This window comes from Argopecten irradians, chromosome 5, assembly GCF_041381155.1.
Source record: "Argopecten irradians isolate NY chromosome 5, Ai_NY, whole genome shotgun sequence".
Taxonomy (NCBI): Eukaryota; Metazoa; Mollusca; class Bivalvia; order Pectinida; family Pectinidae; genus Argopecten; species Argopecten irradians.
In genome coordinates, this window is record NC_091138.1 from 20,217,765 (window position 1) to 20,242,806 (window position 25,042).

Below are 25,042 nucleotides of genomic sequence, written 5' to 3' on the forward strand. Positions count from 1 at the left end.
AACATAACTTTTTATAACCATGTACACGATGTGCTGCACCTATGACGTCATCAAATTGATGATTTTCCTCTTCTCGTCAAATTTTGCTAGAAATTTATCATCTTTAGGTTAGAAAAGGCTCGAAATGGATTTGGCCGCCACCTTGGAGCAACTTTATATTTTGCATGAGTATGCGTAAATATAGGTTACACAACGTGTGAAAATCTCTTTCTGCTCCACGAAGGCGGCCACATTCATTTTTAGAGAAAACCACTTAAAAAGTATGATTTTTCAAGGATTTTTGTGAAAAATGGCGGGAAACTGCATGTTGATGACGTCATAGTGAACATAATTGGCACATGCGGGATATTTTCGGGATGTAATGTGTTAGCAAATGTATTCAACTGTTATATGGCAAAATATGTTGTTCTTTACTGGATAATTAATTTTGAGGCCATATTCGAGTCTTAACGTACCTTCTCCTTTACACAGAAAAATAAATTAGCCAATTTTCAAGCCAGTTTATCCTTTTTAGATACGACTCACTGACAGAGGCAGTGATGATGTGCTGAATTTCATCAAATGTTGATGAAATAATGAAAATTATCCACTGGCAGTAACAATTTTTTTTACAGAAAATAACCGAAACATTTTAAATTATAGCAAACCTGGGGAGCCTATCTCTGTTGCCGGCCCGTCCAGCACCTCGGAAATCATCCGGAGCTCGTGGAGCTGGTGGGGAAAACTATCGTCCATATTATGGGAGATGAGGCCATTAATCCTTACTACGATCAGGGTAGGTATTATCAATTAATTTTAAGTTAATAAATGTTGCTATGGCATTTCTACCATCTTTTTTAACTTTTAGAAAATAACTATCTCATATGATGTTGAATAAATTCCATATTCACCAACCATGAGTCATGTGACCTCTATATCTTTGTTAGTTATTTTTGTTAGTATCCAGGTTTGTGAGAACTGAAATGCAATGCTACCTGTGCTGTTGAATGAAAACATAATTTTTTCTTTCATAAGATTTTGAATTTTATTGGGTATAAATCTTGTTTATTTGTAGGAGATAAATTTGTTGTTGAAGATGTTGAGCCGTGTATGGGATACATTCCCGACAAAAGAGGTCAGTGTACTTATATTGACAATGTGGCTGATCAGACAGATAATGCTTTCTCTTTACATTGAAGTAAAGCAAATAAAACACAGACTGAAGTCAAAAACTTCTGTTGTACAAGGAGGCAAACTTTTAGTTTTGATTGGAGTTTTGATTTATAGATTTGTTAAACAGGGATCTGATTATGCTTTTCTTTTCTTCTGTATGAATTTTTCTTTTCTTTATAATTTGTTGTTATTTGGTCAATTTTGGATAAGGATTACTGTTTCATTTATTGCCTGGTATTTACATACAAAATGTTTCATATAGTACCTGTTACCATAGGAATCTAGAAAGGACTGAGATGAGTATGTAAACTGGTCATCAAGTTTCCTTTTCCATTCTCCTCTCTAAACCAGATTATTCTATGGCATAGTATTTGTTGTAAATGCATTTGTTACATCTGGTATCGACTTTTCAATTCACAACAACTTCTTTATAATATATGTGTTGATCAGAAGCTATCTATAACAACTACACATTATAGATTCTGTCTTAAGGTGCCATAAAACCACTTCAGCTAATGAGGAAATGTCTTTTATTTTCAGTTGTTGAAAAATCAATGGTTGGGAAGAATTGGCGTAAAATCAAACATGATTTTGAACTACCAGAAAGAGAATTGTTTTTGTGGGCATTGTTGCTGAACAGGATGGATTTAGCTAAACTCTTCTGGAAGTTAGGAAGGGACCACTTAGGTAAAATAAAGCATAAAAAACCAACGGCTATGCTATCACTACTATAACTGAACAACAACAACAAAACTGGAGACCAGTGTAGCATAAAGATCAGTTAGTAGTTTCAACAAAGAGTCATGCAAAGTACAAAGAAATGTATACATGTAGTTGAATTTTGTTAATGCTATGCTTACACTATGTTCCTGGTGGCCACGGCAGCCCTGGTTCAGGTCACAGTGGACAAAACCGGGTGACCGTGAGACAATGTGAGATAGCGTGGAAGGACGTGATAGACAAACGTGAGCCGTGATGGAACGGGCAGCAATCAAGTTCCCCAGTATCCTACAGTGCTTTCCAGTTTTGTAACGTTCTGTTGCACTTTTTTCCGCATTTTATAACGGCTGATGCAGATTGGCTATACGTTTTGTCGCGGTTTGTCACAGTGTTCGTAGCAAACCATGATGTATAATATTCATTTTGATGCGTTTGAAATAGTTGAAAGCCTTATGCGCTCTGCTGTGTTGTGTCCAATCACGGTCTTAGGCTGTGGGAAATAAATGATAGAGTGCCATTGCCTGGCCTAGTACATGTGTTTGATACTTCAGGGAATCACTTGTATAAATGAATAGAAACAGTCATCATTCAACAGTTTTAACCACTCATCAGACTATCCCAAAGCAATTATTACAAAAAGCAGATAAGATGAGAGACACTAAAAAAATGATATGATTAGGTGAGAAACACTACAGAAAAAATTGATAAGCTTAGAAACACTTGGCCTTATTTTACTTTTGACATCTTTAATCCAATTCTCCATCTTGATATTAATGTTGAACATTGTGAACTACCCATATACACCATTTTGATGTAATTAAAATATGTTTTATATGGAATTTTCAGCAATTAATATTGTTTTATTTCTGATAATTTCATTTTTTCCTTTTATACTTTGGACAATCACACTTTCGTTCCTAGTAATCCTTGGCGGACAGTGAAAAATGAAGAGCTTGATCAAAACAAGCAAAGCGTACCAGACCTCATCAGATAGTAACGGACCTAGAGAGAATGTAGTGGTATCCTTGGTAGACCGTAGTAAAACCATAGCATGTCTTTAACCTCCAGGACCAGCCCTTTCTCCCATATTCATGGCTTGCTACATAAGTTGTAAAAGACCATGGCAGAACTTGGCAAGACCTAGTTCAACTTGAATAAAGAAAAGAAAGTTCCATGGCATACTACGTTTTGGGCAATCAGGGCTGCCATGGTTGCCAATTACATAGTGTAAACCTAGCATAACTCAAATACAAAAAATTGATGACTGAAGAATTCTTGCTTTCTATTCAAGTACACTTTTCTTGACCACTCCAATTAGTTGATTACATTTATAGATGTTATTACAATTAATCCATAAAATTTACCAGCAGTTGAACTTAATTATTTACCTTACATGCCTCCATTTTGAGTTGTATACATACATACCAAACTGATGATGGAAAGTTCCAAATTATATTTGACTGTTGCAGGCTCCGCCCTACTAGCTGCTGCCCTCCTCAAAGGTTTGGCTAATGTAGCTGATGGGGAAGAGGAGATTGAATTAAGTGTATCCTTGGAGGAGAGTGCAGAGTGAGTTATCTCCCCTCATTTCTCCTTTCTTGACAATGGCATTAATGGGATGTCTGAATTTTCAAAACTAATTTATAACACTATAAAGTTGGCTAGATTATGAAACTAATAATTTTGTATTACGGGAACAGAGACTTGACAATGTAACATTGGAGTTAAATTACAGGTAATTTATTTTTCTCTACTTATAAACAGGATGTTTGAGAAACTAGCAGTGGATGTACTCTCTCACTGCTACAAACAGAACAAGTTGCTGGCCCATCAGTTACTGGTGCGACAGCTGAATGACTACGGTAACACTACTTTACTTCTCCTGGCTGATGCCCACGAACTCATGGACTTCATGGACCATACGTGTTGTCAGACAAAACTGAATGGCGTATGGAAAGGACGTATGGCTCTATATACCTCTACATACAAGGTGGGTGGGCAAGGGAGTTCAACTCAACCCTTGGATATCAACATGTACATCAAATCATGGTTATAACGAACTTCTGGGGATCTATGAACATGCAAACAAGCAAAGGAGGGGTATTACTTTGGGCTGTTTTACGGCCACTCAGTGATAAGCAAAATATTTTGTATGAAGATACTTTAGCATCAGCTGCATATTGTGTGCAAGTCTGAATATCCTATTTTTTCTGCGCTCATGGTAATTTCAGTTTTGTTATATACATATTCCAAACATCTTATACCTGGTATGAACTTTGACGGTGAACAAAAGCTAGTTACATTGTAACGATGAATTTGTTGTGTTCATTATAAAGGTGTTTTACTGTACAACAAAATTGACAAAATTCAATGAGTTATGAGTAAAATTTCATGCATAATGGTATCTTACTATGTCGGTGTGCTACATTTGTCTCCATAAATCAAGAGTCAACTTTAACAGGTTTCTAATTGCTGGAATAAATGTCATTATATGAATGGCAGCTGATCATCTTAAATCCAGTGGAATATGACACATCAACTTTTAATCAACCATATACCGGCTTACTTAGTTGTTTGTTTCAGAATTCACAACACAAATTCAGCTCAAGTAAGAAAATAAAATTTATTTATTTTGTTCCAGATAATTGCTGCAATGGTGATACCTTTCTTAATTCCTGCCATAAAGTTTACCTGTAACAAGAACCCAACAGATTATCTAGAGGACGATGACGAGGTGGACTACGACGACCTTGGTGAGGTGATGGCGATAGAGGGCACCACCATCAGTAACAGCAAGGTCGCTCCTGAACCCGAGAGTAAATCAAAATACCTCAAGAAGAAGCTATACAAAGTCAGTCTTGTGGGGACAGGAAAGGATGGAATCAATGTGTTTTCAGCGGGTTATCACTTCTACACGGCTCCAGTGACAAAGTTTTACTGGTATACAGTAAGTAAGGCACAGATCAATCTTGTTTGCTACTTGTGCTTAAAGGCCCACTACCTTTCCGAAACGGTTTTTGATTTTTTAAATGGGAATGTAAAACGAGATTTATAATTTTGTCGAGTGGCAGAAGTTATTAACTTAACGTTAATACTACACTTATTATCACCTCCTAAACAATTTAATTAAAATAAATAAAATGTTAATTTTCATAACGCGGGTCGTCTTATGATTTCCCCCGTCGTCCTAAATACCGCACGGTAGTTGACTATCACTGCGGCAGACGGTAAAACAGCGAAATGACTCTCCATTTTTATCTATATTACGCAGGAAATCTTGCATATGTTTGGTGTTGAAACCTCATCTTAGGCCATCGGTATATATTTTCTGAGGTAATTAATGTTTTTAAGTAATCTTTATATTTTGCTCCGGAAAGGTAGTGGGCCTTTAATTATACAGTGTTAGATTTACATGTAAAATATCAATGAAAAGAGATGAGAAAAGCACCATGGTATACTTAGTATTTCTCAAGACAGGACTGATAAGAATGTCCGATACTAATGGGAAGGAAAGAATTTCTTGACTGAGAGTCAGACAACCAATACTTTCACTCTTGAGGACAGCAATTACTCTGTCGTCATTTTGAATTTTGGAAGTTTTATTTTTCTCTCTGAGAAAGTCTCTAGTATTGGTAGTTCTGTGGCAGTAGTTCTACCTAAACTCTGGAGCAGACCTAAAGCATCATTGTCACTTATACTTAGGGAGGTCCAGGGAGAAATCACACCCAGAGAGGATCTGAGAAGCTCTTTTTTTAGTGCACAGTAATTATGTTTTGTTAATTTTCATTTGATTTTATTTGCAGGCTGCATATTTGGTTTTCCTAGCCATATTTTCCTACTTTGTTTTGACAAATCTGTACCCGACATCTCACGTGGACTCACCATCCACCATAGAAATGTTTACCTGGGGCTGGACTGTTACCATGGTGATAGAAGAAATCAGACAGGTGAGCAAGCACTTCTAATTACACCACTTTGTAATGAAATGAATTTCTTCTTTCTGTTAATATTCGACAAATAATCTGATATGGCTGAATGATAACTTATTATGATGTATTAAGCACTCATATTTTGAACTTTAATCCACAGAAAGTTGTTGTATTTCTGAAAACTGAGGAAAAATTTGCTTTAACTTAATTGCAATCTGCAGTAAAATATAATCTTATCTTTAGACTTGATATTACATTGTAGACTTATTGTTAATCATACCATATGCATGTACATTGCAATATTATTACACGCCAGGCCTGATCTTCTTATCAGGGGGGCTGCGGTGGCCAAGTGGTTAAGATGTCCCGACATATTACCACAAGCCCTCCACCTCTGGGATGCTGGTTCGAATCCCATGTGGGGCAGTTGCCAGGGACTGACCGCTGGTCGATGGTTTTTCCCCATGTACTCCGGCTTTCCTCCACCAACAAACCTGGCACGTCCTTACATGACCCTGGCTGTTAATAGGACGTATAACTAAAACAAACAAACAAACAATCTTCTAATCAGACATGGGTTCATTACCCAGACATGGGGTTACTGTTATAATCAGTTGTGAGGAATTCACTGTAATCAATCAAAATGTATGATACATTTAACGTTTTATCGACAGGTGCTAACAAGAGACCAGCGGTCCCTGCTCCACAAATTACGTAGTTGGTCCTCCAGTATATGGAATCGGTTTGACTTGGTCATGTACCTGTTATTCCTTCTGTCTGTGATCCTACGCTTCGTCCTTGACGACTCAAACTTCACCTGGGCGAGGATGACATATAGTATCACGCTGGCTATGTACTTCCTCAGGTTCATGCAGGCTTTCTTTGTGGAGAAAAACATCGGACCAAAAGTCATTATGATCAGAAAAATGGTAAGTTATAATGGTTATAGTTTTGAATAGGTCCTGAAATCCAAAATGGCTTCATTGGCCCTTACAGGAGTCAAAATCTAAAAAAAAAAAATGAGTGTCTGATTTTAATGAACATTGGTATACATGGGTTTTTGGGGATACTGAATATCATAATTATAGTTATTTTAAAGTGATTAGGAAGTCCAAAATGGCCATAGTAGCCCAAAGGAGTAAAAACATCGACCCATTTCAATAAACATTAGTATACTGTAAAAAGTAATGACACATTTGTTGCAGTTGAGGGTCAACTTAGCAGGAAGCTCCCTGTTAAAAATAAAACATTAACATCTTGATTTTATTGTTGACATATTTTTCTGTCATATAATGAGCGCAATATTGTTTTATCTTTTACAGTTAACAGATCTGATGTTTTTCTTTGCCATCCTGGCCGTGTTTGTACTCAGCTTTGGCATTGCCTACCAGGCCAACTTATTTCCCAATGATCCTCCAACCTGGACACTACTCAAACAGGTGGTTTATCTCCCCTACTGGCAGATGTATGGCGAACTGTTTCTGGAAAACATGGAGGGTAAGTGTAAACTGTTACAGCCATTATTATAATACATTAGTATAAAAGTTTGGTTATTGTAATTAAATGGTAAGTTATGCAAGTCATTCATATAATTTACTTAATATCTGTATTCATGCTATATATTCTCTTTCAAATGTTTGCTGTGCTAATTTGAGCTGTTGACGTTACCCTTACAAACAGGTGAGGAGCCCAGTTCGTGTACTACTAATGAGACGTTATGGCGGGCAGGAACGATGACTCGGTGTGCTGAGAGCAATGCTCTGGTACCGTTACTTCTGGCTATCTACATGTTACTCACCAATATCTTACTGGTCAACCTACTCATCGCTATGTTCAGGTAAGTACAGTCAACCTACTCATCGCTATGTTCAGGTAAGTACAGTCAACCTACTCATCGCTATGTTCAGGTAAGTACAGTCAACCTACTCATCGCTATGTTCAGGTAAGTACAGTCAACCTACTCATCGCTATGTTCAGGTAAGTACAGTCAACCTACTCATCGCTATGTTCAGGTAAGTACAGTCAACCTACTCATCGCTATGTTCAGGTAAGTACAGTCAACCTACTCATCGCTATGTTCAGGTAAGTACAGTCAACCTACTCATCGCTATGTTCAGGTAAGTACAGTCAACCTACTCATCGCTATGTTCAGGTTAGTACAGTCAACCTACTCATCGCTATGTTCAGGTAAGTACAGTCAACCTACTCATTGCTATGTTCAGGTAGTACAGTCAACCTACTCATCGCTATGTTCAGGTAAGTACAGTCAACCTACTCATCGCTATGTTCAGGTAAGTACAGTCAACCTACTCATCGCTATGTTCAGGTAAGTACAGTCAACCTACTCATCGCTATGTTCAGGTAAGTACAGTCAACCTACTCATCGCTATGTTCAGGTAAGTACAGTCAACCTACTCATCGCTATGTTCAGGTAAGTACAGTCAACCTACTCATCGCTATGTTCAGGTAAGTACAGTCAACCTACTCATCGCTATGTTCAGGTAAGTACAGTCAACCTACTCATCGCTATGTTCAGGTAAGTACAGTCAACCTACTCATCGCTATGTTCAGGTTAGTACAGTCAACCTACTCATCGCTATGTTCAGGTAAGTACAGTCAACCTACTCATCGCTATGTTCAGGTAAGTACAGTCAACCTACTCATCGCTATGTTCAGGTAAGTACAGTCAACCTACTCATCGCTATGTTCAGGTAAGTACAGTCAACCTACTCATCGCTATGTTCAGGTTAGTACAGTCAACCTACTCATCGCTATGTTCAGGTAAGTACAGTCAACCTACTCATCGCTATGTTCAGGTTAGTACAGTCAACCTACTCATCGCTATGTTCAGGTTAGTACAGTCAACCTACTCATCGCTATGTTCAGGTAAGTACAGTCAACCTACTCATCGCTATGTTCAGGTAAGTACAGTCAACCTACTCATCGCTATGTTCAGTACAGCATATCATCTATGTAAGTACAGTCAACCTACTCATCGCTATGTTCAGGTAAGTACAGTCAACCTACTCATCGCTATGTTCAGGTTAGTACAGTCAACCTACTCATCGCTATGTTCAGGTAAGTACAGTCAACCTACTCATCGCTATGTTCAGGTAAGTACAGTCAACCTACTCATCGCTATGTTCAGGTAAGTACAGTCAACCTACTCATCGCTATGTTCAGGTAAGTACAGTCAACCTACTCATCGCTATGTTCAGGTAAGTACAGTCAACCTACTCATCGCTATGTTCAGGTAAGTACAGTCAACCTACTCATCGCTATGTTCAGGTTAGTACAGTCAACCTACTCATCGCTATGTTCAGGTAAGTACAGTCAACCTACTCATCGCTATGTTCAGGTAAGTACAGTCAACCTACTCATCGCTATGTTCAGGTAAGTACAGTCAACCTACTCATCGCTATGTTCAGGTAAGTACAGTCAACCTACTCATCGCTATGTTCAGGTAAGTACAGTCAACCTACTCATCGCTATGTTCAGGTTAGTACAGTCTAATTGATTTTCATAACTTCCGTAACGAAGTACGGGAGGAGGGGCTGGTATACTGGTAACAAGGGTTCTATTTGGTATAGAAAAAGTATTTAAAGTGTTCTACATATTTTACTCCGCCTCTCTAAGTTTTAAACTTTCAATTTCTACTGACTTTTGTAAAGTTCATATTCACAAAGTTATTAAACAATTAAATTAAAATATTGATTTTCAACGTATGCACGTTTAAAATAGCTCGGAAGTATACAAACTGTTCCAATCTATCCCGATCTGTATGGGTATTGCGGATATTGACCATGTGATATGGCTCGGGAGGTTCCGATCTATACCGGTATCGGCAATGTCGGTCACGTGATGCAACTCGGATTTCTGATATTACCCGAAAGTTTGAAACATGGCGTTGACTGTGGCGGTTCTTTCAAAACGTGTGATATTTCATGTGACATTAAACACTATATGAATAGTATATTGGTGCTTTCATGGATATGAACCATCATATATAACCATCCGTATTCAAACATTGTATGTTTTACGACAGTTTGTGATGGTGAAAATTACAAGAAATACAACTTTAAACTATTTGATCAATTTCCATGAAACTTGGTAGCAATGTTGGGTACCATGTGAAGATGTGCGTGCAGGATTTGTCTTTGTTTTTGCCCAAATATTGATTGTCATAGTAACCATGTCACTATACACAGGTATTGTAAAATGATCAATAACTAATTAGCTTTTAGGTCAATTTTGTTCCAACTTAGCCAATTGGTGTAACATATGGATGGATAGAATTTTACACATCTCATGCTTCAATAATGGTTACAATGCAAACCTAATGGAGGAAGATTAGGTTTACAGGTCTAGCTTACATATGAAATTGAGATGCACACGGTTTTGACTATTGTGGCATTACAAACAATATTTGACATTGTAATTATCCACTTCATTAGTTGATAAATAGTGTTTTTATATTAAAAATGGTGTCAGAATCATATTGAACACAATTGTAATTCTTTTGAAATTAATACAGTTTATTCATTCCTTATAGATATTTTTTTTTGTGGCAATTAAGATGTATGATAAATTACAGATTTTAAATATCCTCTCCTTTGATGGATATATAATGTAATTACCAAACTTATGGTATATAAAAAGCATTAAAGATGAGACATATATGTATAGGTGAAACACCAAAAGCTAGATTTGGAAAAACGAAGCATTCACCAAGATTTTGGATCATAATACTACATGAACACAGAGAAGTGAAATCATGTGACACAAGAATATGTGTTTTATGAAAGCATTCATGGAGAATTATTATCTTCATGAAAAGTGTTGGGATGTAAATGTGTTTAATAGATGCCGTTTTTACAGAATATGAATTGTTTTGGATAAAAAAAAAGAAACACATCAAGCATTTGTAATTTCTTTTTGACAAAAAATTAAGCTGTGGTTTTATAGAATTCCATCTAAACCTTTTCTCTTTTCTGGATTTATGAAAGTGAATTCTTTTAATGGTTATGGTTCTTTTTGAATGAAGTGATGAAAATTGCATACATATGAAGATAAGTGTATAGATACATCACGACAAGTACCTAGGATTTATATCACAACAAGTACCTAGGATTTATATCACAACAAATACCTAGGATTTATATCACAACAAGTACCTAGGATTTATATCACAACAAGTACCTAGGATTTATATCACAACAAGTACCTAGGATTTATATCACAACAAGTACCTAGGATTTATATCACAACAAGTACCTAGGATTTATATCACAACAAGTACCTAGGATTTATATCACAACAAGTACCTAGGATTTATATATCACAACAAGTACCTAGGATTTATATCACAACAAGTACCTAGGATTTATATCACAACAAGTACCTAGGATTTATATCACACAAGTACCTAGGATTTTATATCACAACAAGTACCTAGGATTTATATCACACAAGTACCTTATTTATATCACAACAAGTACCTAGGTTTTATATCACAACAAGTACCTAGGATTTATATCACAACAAGTACCTAGGATTTATATACACAAGTACTGTTATATCACAACAAGTACCTAGGTTTTATATCACAACAAGTACCTAGGATTTATATCACAACAAGTACCTAGGATTTATATCACAACAAGTACCTAGGATTTATATCACAACAATAGTACCTAGGATTTATATCACAACAAGTACCTAGGTTTTATATCACAACAAGTACCTAGGATTTATATCACAACAAGTACCTAGGATTTATATCACGACAAGTACCTAGGATTTATATCACAACAAGTACCTAGGATTTATATCACAACAAGTACCTAGGATTTATATCACAACAAGTACCTAGGATTTATTTTTAATTAAAAATGGTTGTTGTAGCATGGAATTCTGGATTTGTTTGTTGCTTTCATATTACCATTGTTCTATCTCTCCCTGGATTTAATGAATGTGAATTTCCTAAAGGAATATGGTTATAACGTTGACTGTGTGCTTAGTAATGTTCACCAGTACCAGTCATTAAATTCACCTTTAACTGTGGAATACTTATCTTTTACCGTGGAATATTTCACAAACTATTCCACAGGAAAGTTAACTATTCCACAGTAGTAGGTGATAATAGTCGACTTTGTCTCAACTATACCTCAAGCTATAACAATAGATGACATCACAGCCATATTCTAAAATGAAATCTGACACCTTAATCATATAAGTGATGTTTCTATAGAACTGTTAATTGTTACATCATCATTTTTTTTTCAGTGATACTTTTCAGAAGGTCCAAGACAACTCACTAAAAGTATGGCGGTTCTATAAATTCTCCCTTGTCTATGAGTACTATGAGAGGCCGTCCATTTTCCCACCGTTTATCATCATTAACCACGTTTTCCGTGGAGGGAGATGGCTCATGCACAAGTTTTGTCGAAAACTCAATTACCATGATGACTTCAGTAAGTATTTGTTGTCAGGGGTTTCAAAGTGACCTACATCTTCAAAATTTTTGATAGTTTTCCAATTTAAAACCAAAATTAACAAACCCATGCTTTTGAGGCAGGATTTATGTGAATAAAAACTATAAACTTTATTTATTTTACATTGATAATGAAACAATTTATATAAGTTATCCAAATCAATTTTGATGGTCCGGATGTTATTACGTGAGGTTTTTTTAGTGGGCAGGAACAGAGTTCCTTGAGTAACAATAAGCTTGTAAACTCTATAATTATTCAGAACTGAAACTGGCGGAGAAAGACAACACTCGTCTGACACTGTTTGAACGAGAGGCAGTTGAGGACTACTTACACACTACACGAGAGTTGAAAAAGGAACAGCTGGACTCAAAGGTCACAAACACATCAGAAAGGTCAGAATGATTACTTAATATATACAACATTGTTGGTCAAGATTTCTTTAGTTAAGAGGGGAAATAATATGGAATGAAATAGAATGAGTCCCTTGTTCCTGTTACAAGTTGATTTATGTCACCATTTCTTATATTTATTTCTTCATTTCTCCTCAGACTTGAGAAAGTCATTGATGAATTAGACAATATTAAGGACTCAGTGTCTCAGACAGCCAGCCATAAGAATGCTCTGATGCAGTCCGGTACAGATGTAACACCACGAGATGTCTCTAGTAGTCTACTTACTACTCGCTCCAACAAGTAAGTCACATATTCTACATGTATTACTGATTCTTCGGTTTATAAACGTATTTGGATATACTTTTATGATATAATTATATTGTATCTGGTCATTATGATAAGAACATAAGAACACATGCATAAAAGATCATTTTATTATTAAGTTCTATGACTTCAAAGATTTTATTAATCCTAGAAAATGTCCAGCCCATTTCTGTTGTCTCTGTAGTGGCTTGGTGTTGTATTTAGTCAAATAGGCTACAAACGTGATTGCACTTCCTCTAAGCTTCTCATGATCATACACCTTTTAGTATTAAATGGTATTTATACTTGGATGTATTTGATAGAAATGTAGTGCCTCAGGAACAGAAAATGCAGGATCAGATGGACCAACTGTCGACTTTCGTTCGTGAGGAACTCGCATCCATTCACAAAAGTGTTTATGAACTGCAGAATTTAATCCTTGAGAATAAAAGACAGGCGGTCACTTCTCCTGCACTGGACATCACACACATGACCGATTCTCAGGATGTGTGAATCCATTATAGAAATATACATGTGATCAATTCTCAGGAAATTTCATATTTGTCAGTGTTTGTTATGGATGCAAATACTCAAGTACGCAATTCTGTAGTTTGACAAAGTTCCTTTCAACATTTTCATTGTAACATTGAAGCCTACAAACATATCTACAGTAACCTTAATTTCTGGTTCTTTTTCTGTTCATCTTTGGAGCAATTATTTGTTCAATTTTTGTTCTTACATGTTTAGATTTTATCATGGCAGCTTTTCTATTTCAATGATCCTTTTGTAACCATGTGTCCTTTCTTACATATCTTACTTTACTGTTTTTAATACAAGCTCTTGTACAGTTTTGCTATTAAATGTGTTCATGCTTGAGAAACCATTAATCAAACATACTTTCTGGAAAGTTCAGTAGAAAATGTGAGTTGGCTTGAGAAGTAGACTTGTCTTTAGACACCTGTTTCCTTGTGTGATTATATCTTTGTTTCATTATATAAAATTTTCTTCATTTTATAAATTTGACAAAGTGATTTTAAATAATGAAATATTAATCAAATAGTTTACAAAATAATTATATAAAACATATATTTCTGTTTTTTATGATACAACTTTATAAATATACAAATGTGCCTAACTATTTTAGATATTATTAGCAAGTCCATTTTGATTGACAAACTATATGTATTTACACCCATTTTGTATATATTTTACATGTTTACTGATTGGTTATATTGATATGTCACATGTTTACTGATTGGTTATATTGATATGTCACATGTTTACTGATTGGTTATAGTGATCCAAATTCATTTGAATGCTATGTTACCTGTTCACTCATTGGTTGGTGATAGACATTTGTATCTATTGTATACACTAGTTGATCAATGGCAAAATATTTTATGTTTTTCTGTGATATGTAAAATATGAATTAATTTAACAAACTGTAGATAAATGTATGCATTTAAAGATGTCAATTAGTTGTAAGAATGAACCCATACCATAACGGTGATACCTTTTCTTACCTGACAGCCTTGATCACTGAAAATATTTGTGTAAATACACAAGCAAATTGGTTATTTTTTTTTAATCATTTACTAAAACACAGAATAAGTATTTTGTAGACATGAAAGCCATCATTATTTCTTAAATCTTTATTTCAATGGCATAACGACGTGACTTAGCACAGTTATGAAGAAAATGTTATTGAAGTTATCTCCCCTATTTCAATTTGCAAATAACGTAGATTTTATTTTAAAAGGTTTTATATGTAACACTTTTTTATAGATGGAATTTTAGCTGAAGTTCCATCCTCCTACCCAAAACAAGACTGGCCGTTTACCAAAAATCTGTCTCTGTCAGACTGTATAAGTCTGGTGGCAGGGTTGGAAGAAACATAGAGAAAAACTATTAAGCACACACTCTACTGGGTACCGTTAGAGTTCTGTATCAAAGGTTATATAGGTAATTTAATTTTATATTATAAATGAACATATATAACATCTATAATGATTGGATATAATTTGTGATGTTGCCGTGGCAACGTTGGCATTGGTAAACATGGATTTCATATATTATCAGTTGCCTTTTTCATTGGAAATAAACTGAAAAATTCCAAATGTAGTCGAAACATAGAAAAAGTTAATTAACATTTAAGGCCTATAAGATTCTAGTAAAGTGTGTTTTCTCTGGCCTATCTTACACCAAATTGTATTTTATCCTATTCTTACCATTCTTTGAACCTAGGTGACAGTATTTATGGTAGATGTTAATTATTTTAGTTTTATAAGGAGTTGTAAAACCAAAGAATGAAGACGATTCCCACAACCAAATGAATTTTATTTCTTCACCGTTTTGTTGATAAACACATACATTACAGCATTTTAGTGGTATAAAATGACAATCATTTCTTTTGGAGCATTGTTATTAATCAGCTTGTTTATAATGATATCCACCAGATTAGAGGAAATAGTTTATATTAGTATAATGTCATATACAGTATAATTAATACCCATCAGCCTTCACATTGTATCTCCTATATTTCTTATCATCCCATGAAATCTTCCCCCAGTTATTATTTTCTGCACAGGTGGAGCCTGATCTATCAGAGTTACTTCCCTTTTTGTTTCACTCCATCAGTACTGATCTACTGATTTCATTATGAAGATATTGTAATGAGATTTTACAATTACCATATTAGATTTATAATAGGTGTTCAATATTTTTTTCTTGCACTGCTGGACAATTAGATTGAAATTTATATATTTGTAGATGTTAAAATTTTAATGTTTCCCCATTTACATATTAACAAATACATTCTGCTGGATGTAAACAAATATTTCTATAGTATGAAACATAAGGGTACCTGATAGGTGAACCAGGTAGAGTTAAGTTTGTACCTATATGCACCAAATTCTTCTTAATCAACATTGAAATAGTAAATTTGAATATTGCTTCTGATTAACATCATGAATTACTATTTAGGTTGTGTTAAGTCATTCATGATAATTGATGTTAACTTAACATTGTTTTACATGAATAATGTACAGATGTTATGATATTTATGAAACTTCATTTTCTGGCTTTTAACAATTAATATGCTTTTGTTGGTATCATTCTTTTTGAATACCATAAGAATATAGTAAACTGGAAATTTCTTGTACAAAGAGAGAATTCTAGTTGAATAAGGGGTTGTGGAGTGGGGTCTCTTGAAATATATTGATATTTCCCACCGTTGGTTGCATATGGTTTATAACAAACAAAAATATCAGAGCAACTTTATTTTGTTATCATTTACCATTTGACTATTTTATATATATATGACATATCTTGATAACTTTTCAAAAAATATTTATTGAAATGTTCATACTCAAAAAATCTTGACATCGATTCATCTTAGTAAAAACAGTAATAAGGTTTTTGTTGATGAAGAAACCGTCCTGCCATGTATTTTTAAAAATATTTGTTTATAATGTTTATGTAACCATTATTAGCTGTGATAAATCGTTCATGAACAAAAATATTTCTAATTGTGTTAATTTATATTGTAATATCTGTGAAAATGTAGAGCAATATTGAAAGAGTGATGATTTGTATTGTTCAGATACTAAAGAGATATAGGAGGATTTCAGAGGTGTTTCAGTAGATGTTTCATTAAAATTATGAAAAGTGAAATGTTACATAAAACATTGTGACAATAAGTGTGTCATGTTAACGTGTACTTACCCCTTGATACATTACAGGGTTTTGTTTGAATATCATTACTGGTATACCAATGTATGCTCGTCTGTATAAAGGATTATTATACGCGACAAAATGCTGACAGGACATATTTTAGTATAGTGTTGTCTGTCTGTGCATCAGAAATTTTTGTTTGTCGAGATCTCCTGCTGTTTCTGTCAGATTTATTTTAAACTTGAAAGGTTTAATCTCCATGACATGAAGTTGTGCTTTTCTGAAAAGCAGTTAGATTTTACCGTATTTACTAGATTCATGGATCTTTGTTTTAAATAAAAAAATTACTTTTAAATTAGTAAATATTGTAACTTTGCTGTAGTTTTATTGTGGCCTTCTTATTGAAAGTAATGATGTATTGAATGATTACCTCATAAACTCTCACTGCTTTATCAAAAGTCTAACATATGTTGTTTCTGTGACTTCAAAAAATGATATGAAGTTAAAAATTATAGATTGGTGAGCAGAGCTTTATAAGATAGCGTACATGCATATGTGAGACTATTGTCTTTATACTACAGTGGTCTGGTTTTGCAAAAGTCAATGAAGTTCAGTAGATGCACCATTTATTAGAAGTTTCTATACCGTCCATGTATATGGTATCATAATTTGTCCATAATTAGCAGGTAAGTTGTAGTTGGTGGCTGCTCCATATATGGTGACTACAGCTAATTAAGAGCTTCCTGGGGTTGAAGCACAAGCATGGTTAGCTTACTATGTGTAAACTTACAACAATTTCTCTAAACTATGTATTAATATTTAGATAGTTGATGTTTTAATTTTTGTTTAATTATGCTGTATAATTTGAACCTTAATACTATTTTCTTATAATTTTCTTTAAACTTAGACTGAGGTATCTTTTTGTTCTTTGGGTTTTAATAGTTTTTTGAAGAAAATAATATGTAATATGTGAAACTGTAATACATGTATACTAATAACCTGCTATGATACTGTATGCAGCTAATACATAGGTTTGTAAATTAAAAACCACCAAAATTTTGTAATTCTATCTTTTCATTCATAGGTTCCATGTGAATTTACTACCAGTAAGAACTTATTTTGTCTCCCATATATTCATAAAGGTATGAATAAAATCCTAATCAATCAGGGTGTTGCATTCTGCATACAGACTACAGAGAAATATCAATCAAATCAATCAAAGTGTTTGATGTTATCATTGTACATATGTATATTAACGTCTCTGTACAGTGCCAAATGATAATTTTTTATCAAAAAATTGTTACACTTTCACCTAACTAATGATGTAACAACATACAAAGATTAAAAAATCTTATTTTGGAAATAAATGGAATTTTTCTTCTAATGATAGATCTGTGTATTCCTATTTAGTGTGGCATTACATTGGGACATTATGTCTAGGGCTTACTGTTCTGTTATAATGAAGGGCATTACATTATTTATTTTTTCCAATTTTTAATTGTTTCTTTTGTTTGACTCAACATTGATATTGATCTGATGTATGGGGAATATTGTGGATACTTCAAATTTACAGAAAAACTTCACAGATGTAAAATTTGAAAGATAAGTTACGCATAAAGAACCTTTTTATTTTCACGTAAAGTATCTTTGTTTTTAGTTACAGTGTATCTATGAAAGTGCACCTTGGTACTGATGCAATAGTACCAAACTAAGGTCAATACCAAGTCCTTGTAAAAGATGGAAATGTATGCTATTTTGGCCCTATTGATAACCAACCTTAAATGATTAGACAAAATCCACATTACAACACATCTGCTGTATTGTTTCCTTAATGACAGACATGTTTGAGTTGCCATAGAAACTGATACCTGTTAGTGCTTACATGTCATTACAAGTGATGTTCTATACTATGTATCATTATATCTATAAAAACAAATCTTTGCAAATAAAGCATCGATATAGCAATCAGTTTCATTGGTTTTATCTTTTAAAACATTTTGGTTTTATCTTTTAAAGCATTTTGAACAATCTTCTTCTAATTGTCTTAAAATCATAATATTGTTTGCATCATCTGATTCTTATTACTGTTGAAGGAGCTGCAACTAAGTGCCAGGGGAAATAACTCTACTAAGAAAGTGTTACAGACCTTGGGTATACCTTACTTAACCATAGTAGCCGTACTTTGGCTGTACGGTATGCTGCAATAGACCGTACTTTGGCCGCACAGTATGCCGTAGTAGACCGTGGTCAGTGGCGTCGCTAGCAGCAAGTTAATGTGCACACAAAGTGGAGTCTGAGTGTCGAAGCTGCGAGAAAATAGTTGTTTGGGGGGGTTGAATACAATTTAGAATGGCAGAGATGAGTTTTACGATGTATTTTTATGATTTTAAAGCGTTCTTAATGTAGTAATTTTGCGAAGAAAAAATGACACTGAAACGGATTAATTCATATTACAGATTGAGAATTACCTATATTTAGAAATTCTAAATGTAAATGTCGCCTAAGGTGCGAGAATTTTTGTGTTTTGGGGGGTCCCAAGTCGAACACATTTTATTTTTTGAGAATTGATTGATGTGCGCGTTATTGTGTCAATGGTAGCTACGCCACTGGTAGTTAGCCGTACATTATTCTGCAGACTAATACGGTTTACTACAATATTTTTGAACTATGGTCTACTACGGCAAAACCGCAAGTGTGACCAGGACTTCAATCTATATGAGTAAAGAAAAGTACAAATGAATTTAACACCAAAGTCATAAATGCAGCATTGCCTTGCTTGATAGATAAATCCCTTATGCCGACTTCGAAACTTCACAGTGGTTAAGATGTCCAGACATATTACCACAAACCCTCCACCTCTGGGTTGCAAGTTTAAATCCCATGTGGAGCAGTTGCCAGGTACTGACCAGCATACTGCTGGTCATCGGTTTTTTGGTTTTTCTTGGGTACTCCAGCTTTCCTCCACCACATTAACCTGGCACATCCTTTAATGACCTTGGCTGTTACTAATAGGACATTAAAATATTCTTGTTCTTTCAGACAAATTTTGTTGGCATTATTACTCATTGATTTGGATATAAGTTTTGATTACAAGTAAAAATCCATAACTTTCTGCATCGATGACTATGCGTTCAACCATAAGAAATGGAGAAAAGAAAAGAAGGCATTTTTTGATACTCTTCTTTTTTGAACAAAATTCACAGAGTAAAAGGAGCTCAAAGATAACAAAATTGATATCTTTCACTATTAATAATTTATTGAACTGTATTTGATTACATATCTCGCATGCAATGAGTACATCGAAATATCATGAGATCACAGTCATCGGTTTTTTGGTTTTTCTTGGGTACTCCAGCTTTCCTCCACCACATTAACCTGGCACATCCTTTAATGACCTTGGCTGTTACTAATAGGACATTAAAATCTACTGTGGCTTAAAAGAACAAGCTTGATATTGGCTTAGCCAAATGATGCATTGTAACCAGAAACTGGCTGAAGAAGAAATTGCACTACCCGCAAAACATAAACTGTTTTTCATCACAAAATACAAAATGCTTTCATCAGATATCAAAAATGCCTAGTGATCAAGGCCTCAGTAGCATTAAGACCTACCAGCGCTCTTTGAAAATATGCTTATGTGTGGACCATCAGCACCAAATGTGAATTCAGTACAAAAGTGGTATGCAAATTTTGCACTAAAATGAAAATTTAGCTTTTGAAGGTGAATTTATAAAATATGATAATTTTTCAATTTGATAAATATTACTTTCATTTGCTTAACAAAAGCATCCTATTCAACAGCTTTTTGACATTCCTGTTCACATGTCTAAATCCATGTGATGTGAATCTGTTTCTAACAGCTGTGATGTATAGAGTCATATTTGCTGACATCATCCTTTTCGCTGGTATCATTACTTCTCCATGATAAATTGTTGTACTGATGATTGTGAACCCCATGTGAAGATAATATGTGTGCTTTTTGCATAACAAATCCAAGTTAAAAAACATTTTGTCTTAAACTTCTGAAATTTTATATTTCCATAACAACCTACATAAATATTAACAATAAAACTGGATTTATAAATTGTGTATACGGTATCTTGTATATTATTAAGTTATTTACCCACTAAGAGTACAAACTGATAGTGCACCTAGTATTTCAGGTATAAATATTATATTACTATATAATTATTTTTTCTCATAATTGTCTCCCTTGTTTTGTTTGATTTAAAATAAAGGGAAAGATAAATATCTTTCTTCTCTGCTGCATGCAATAGACACTATTCTTGAAATTTAACTCTTTTCTTAAAATTCCTATTACAGTGCACTTGAAATTTCACTTCAAAATTTCAATTTGAAATCACCAAAAGGTACCTTTTCTAATCAGTATCTCCTTTATGTCTTGTAGTACTTTATTTCCAAATAACAGTTGAAGTAAAAATTATAAATGTTCCATAAAATTAATAATACCTATCAGAATGATATTCATTTGCAATTTAAGACTTCAAGAATAGGTATATATATCATGAAGCATTTCATGTGGAAATTCGAAAATCCAGACATTTTTAAAGCTTACGAAATATCCGAAATTTATGTTTCAAACAAGAATGGATCAGTAATTGATTTCTTGTAAATATACACTAAAATCTTGAAGCCGCGACTGATGTTCATTTCCTGGTTTACATTCTTATTTATCAAAATTTTTAAAATTCCATTTTGGCTTAATTTCTATTTGTTTCCAGGCAGGTACATGTATGGTGTAGATAGTTTTAAAACCTACGAAAAATAACATTGTTGACTTGCTTTTGATTTGCTTGAGTATCATTTATCTTAATACTGCACATTTTTTGGGAATTACATTATTCAAAATTTTGAAAATAGACCAGCTTAAGTCACATGACTAACATGTGACCAGTGCTTGTTCAATTTCACACCTAGAGCTTCCCTTGATCAATCATTTGATTATTTTCCAATTGTATGATATATTGTAGCAAAGAATTACCCACATTTAACTTTGAGTCCGGCTATTTTTCAAGATTTTAGGGTATGTTTTTTTTATTAAGCTATTTTTTTGACGTCCAAATAAACGAAATTCCACCATATACCAATGAATATATTGTCTTAAGTACAGGATACACCAGTTATATATTTCTAAGAATCTTTTATATATACTGCTAAGTATTATAATATCATAATTGATATTATAACTTATGTCAATCCTTCATGATTTATATTAATTAAACTCTCTTAAATGATCATTTGTGTCATAATCTGAATTTGTAGAAAAGATACTACATGAAATTCCTTATTTTAAGACCATTTGCCATACCAATAGACTGGCATTAGCCAGGCTAAATTTTGTTAAGCCTCATATCAACATTCAGTATTGGATGACCAAGTACTGATTAAATGTTTTGATAATATAACTGTCAGTATGAATATTTATCGTTAAATGAATACAATTCTGACCTCAAACCTGACAGTTTACTACAATGACAGTAAATCACCAATGTAAATGCACTAGGTGCTAATTTCAAATGTGTTACCATGACAACAGCTACGTTTTACTAATAATGTAGGATGAAAGTATGTACTATAAAATCCCTTTTAGTTGTACTAAATCTTTACTCCAGTGGTGTACCAACTGTACTGAATCAATACTCCGATGATACACCAATTGTACTGAATTTATACTTCAGTGAGATACCAGCTGTACTAAATCTACATTCCAATAATTTATAAGTTGGACTGAATACATACTCCAATAAAATATCAGCTGTACTGAACCTATACTTGGTACTGTATCATCTATGAATGAATCTATGCTCCAGTAATTTACCAGCCGTGCTGAATTTACAGTTCAGTTTTTCACTAGTCTTTTTTTGCTGAATCTATACTCCAGTATTGCATCTCCAGCATTGAATCTATAATCCATTGATTTAACAGTTGTGCTGAATCTATACTCCAGTGCTATACCAACTGGGTCGAATCTGTATTCCTGTAATATATACCAGTTGTACTGAATCTATATTCCATTGATATGCCAGCTGTCCTCCATTTGTGGACCAGCTATATGAAATCTTCAGCTGTTTATAACTTGAGTGGATTTGGTTTACCTGTTCTACTTAAGAGCTATGCTGATTGTGTACTCCATACTTCAGCTGTATCTATACTGCACTCAGCTACAGTATGTATGCTGGTGTTTAATCACCTGTTCTGTAAGTAGCTTGCCAATAATACTTCTATCAGTAGTGACATCAGCTGTGAGTGTACTGCTGACATATGCTGTAAGTATACTGCTGACATATGCTATAAGTATACAGCTGACATATGTTGCAGCTGGCGATCCATCTTGTAACTACAAGCTGTAGATGGTTTCCTGATCTTCACACAATCAATGTCAGCTCCTGTAAAATATATCACACTTCTGTAATGGCATTCATCTATAAGTTATCTAATCATTTTTGCCCATCTCTAAACTTGGGTACAGCCACCATTTTGTCTTTGTTCTATGGAAGGTCTTTACAGACAATTTTGGCTGCATAAAAAAAGGAAATTATAACTGACAACTGACATATGATGAGTATTGACAAATTAGACGTGATGATATACCACAATGAAGATATTTTATTATAGTTACTTGGTAATTATTTGTCCAGACCAAAATTATCATGGTATGAATTCAGACTTTATAACTTCGACATTCCTCAATGAAGCACTTTTCTTCCCTAAAGTAAGGACTGTATACTTATGTAACTAATTTAAAATTTGAACTTACTTGGAAGTTTTGAAGAACTTTTTCTGTATCCAGCTAGTTCTTGTTCTCCTCTCCTCAGTACTACCAGAGGCCCCGTCCCCACCCCCAGGTCTTTGCCCCTGGGTCACTGTCAGTTTGAGGTGAGTGACAGACTGAGATTGGGCCACCTGTGTAATACCTAAATCCACCATAGTCTGTTGACAGAGAAAACCTATTGTACCCATCTTCACTTTGCCTAGCTTTTTAACTTTAGGTATGGGGTATTGTTCGTGTGATGGCGTTGGGTGCTGTGGCAATGAATCAGAAGCGGCGGCGGTTATAGGCACGACTGGTTCTTCCTGACATGTTGCCGTGGTAGCCGCACGCTCCCTATATGCAAAGTCAGATGATTTTTGTTCCATTTGGAGCGTAGGCATGGATGAGAAGGCCATAGGAGACTCTGAGCGACGAAATGTACCTTGCGTTTGAGCTGCATTAATTGAACTAGAACTATCATAAGCTTCTGCGAGATATTTCACTTTTTTTCCACCACCATTTGTGAGATCAGACAAGGGAGCACTACTACGCGTCTGTTCAGGTTCACTGGCTGTCGACAACTTTTGTACCATACTTTGAACAAATGTAGACTTTGTTTGGGACGCATTAACAATATCACGAACTCTACTATCATACTCTGGAGTACTCTCTCTCGATAGTTTTTTAACAATACTCCTTACATATCCCTCTGTGACGTTTTCTTTATCGTAACCTTTGAGTACGAGTTCGGCATGTTTTTCCATGTGACCTGTGGTGGCGTATTTACGTAGTATACGTGACATATAAACAGAATGTCCCTTTCTGTAACGTCGACTCTCTTCCATAAGCTCCTCGGCCGGTCGTATTCGCTGGGCATACGACAGTTGTCTGGTCCGGGGCAGCGAAGCTGGGTGAGTTCTGCGTTTTGAAATTATAGGACTTACAGCAGGACTGATACGAACTTTCATCCCCGAGTCATGGTGAGACTCTCTCCCACATTGTGAGGCGGGGGCACTCTTCACCTGCTTCAGACTAGACACACTGCTAAAAAAGACATCTGTCTCATACAAGCTATCCTCAGTGTCATCCATCGACTGTGACAGAGAGTCACTTGTCAAATCGGACAAAGATGGACGACTACTTGCCTCACTTTTAGCTGGGGGTCTAGCGGGCACACTGAAATCACTGTCACTAGATTTATTTTTCGAATCGTCACTAGAATCTTTTCCGTGTGGTGGTTTACTAGCAGTCTTTGCCACTGAAGTTGGTGTGAACGTTTCGTCAGGATGAGGTGAGCGTCCACTTAGTAACATCATTGCCTGCTGCCGTATGACGTGTGGTAGAATAGGAGGGGGTTTGTAAGGCTGAGGCAGAGATATGCTAGCAGTCGGTAGTTTGACCATTTTAATCTCACCACCGGGGCTTTGAGAAACATTTATTACTTTTTCTTGTCCTTCTGCCAACTGAACATAATCTTCAGTTTCCACACGTTCAATTTCTTTCTCTGTTGGTTCTCGATCAGAAACTTCAGATGTGGAGTCTGGAAAATTATCCAGATAAAACTTAGTTTGAGCCGTCGGTTCATTCTCTTGTTTCTTTTGATCTACA

General features: G+C 34.8%; 2 protein-coding genes across 3 annotated transcripts in view; one reads left to right on the forward strand and one right to left on the reverse strand.

The window, feature by feature from the left end:
- Positions 1-18,627, forward strand: part of LOC138323163 (transient receptor potential cation channel subfamily M member-like 2) — a 36,389-nt gene extending 17,762 nt beyond the window's left edge. For both annotated transcript variants that reach the window (XM_069267571.1, XM_069267572.1), the window contains 14 exons: positions 643-775; positions 1,055-1,114; positions 1,693-1,839; positions 3,342-3,441; positions 3,637-3,862; positions 4,514-4,819; positions 5,676-5,819; positions 6,476-6,730; positions 7,124-7,298; positions 7,482-7,638; positions 12,087-12,274; positions 12,555-12,687; positions 12,844-12,987; positions 13,314-18,627. In XM_069267571.1, coding sequence (XP_069123672.1) covers positions 643-775; positions 1,055-1,114; positions 1,693-1,839; positions 3,342-3,441; positions 3,637-3,862; positions 4,514-4,819; positions 5,676-5,819; positions 6,476-6,730; positions 7,124-7,298; positions 7,482-7,638; positions 12,087-12,274; positions 12,555-12,687; positions 12,844-12,987; positions 13,314-13,503 — 2,358 coding nt within the window. In that variant the 3' untranslated portion in view covers positions 13,504-18,627. The remainder of the gene's footprint in view (positions 1-642; positions 776-1,054; positions 1,115-1,692; positions 1,840-3,341; positions 3,442-3,636; positions 3,863-4,513; positions 4,820-5,675; positions 5,820-6,475; positions 6,731-7,123; positions 7,299-7,481; positions 7,639-12,086; positions 12,275-12,554; positions 12,688-12,843; positions 12,988-13,313) is intronic.
- Positions 18,628-22,443: 3,816 nt separating this feature from the next.
- Positions 22,444-25,042, reverse strand: part of LOC138324311 (uro-adherence factor A-like) — a 53,938-nt gene continuing 51,339 nt past the window's right edge. Inside the window, exons 14-15 of the mRNA XM_069269388.1 lie at positions 23,441-25,037; positions 22,444-23,069 (exon numbers count right to left, since the gene is read on the reverse strand). Of these exons, the coding sequence (XP_069125489.1) occupies positions 23,063-23,069; positions 23,441-25,037 (1,604 nt within the window). The 3' untranslated portion in view covers positions 22,444-23,062. The remainder of the gene's footprint in view (positions 23,070-23,440; positions 25,038-25,042) is intronic.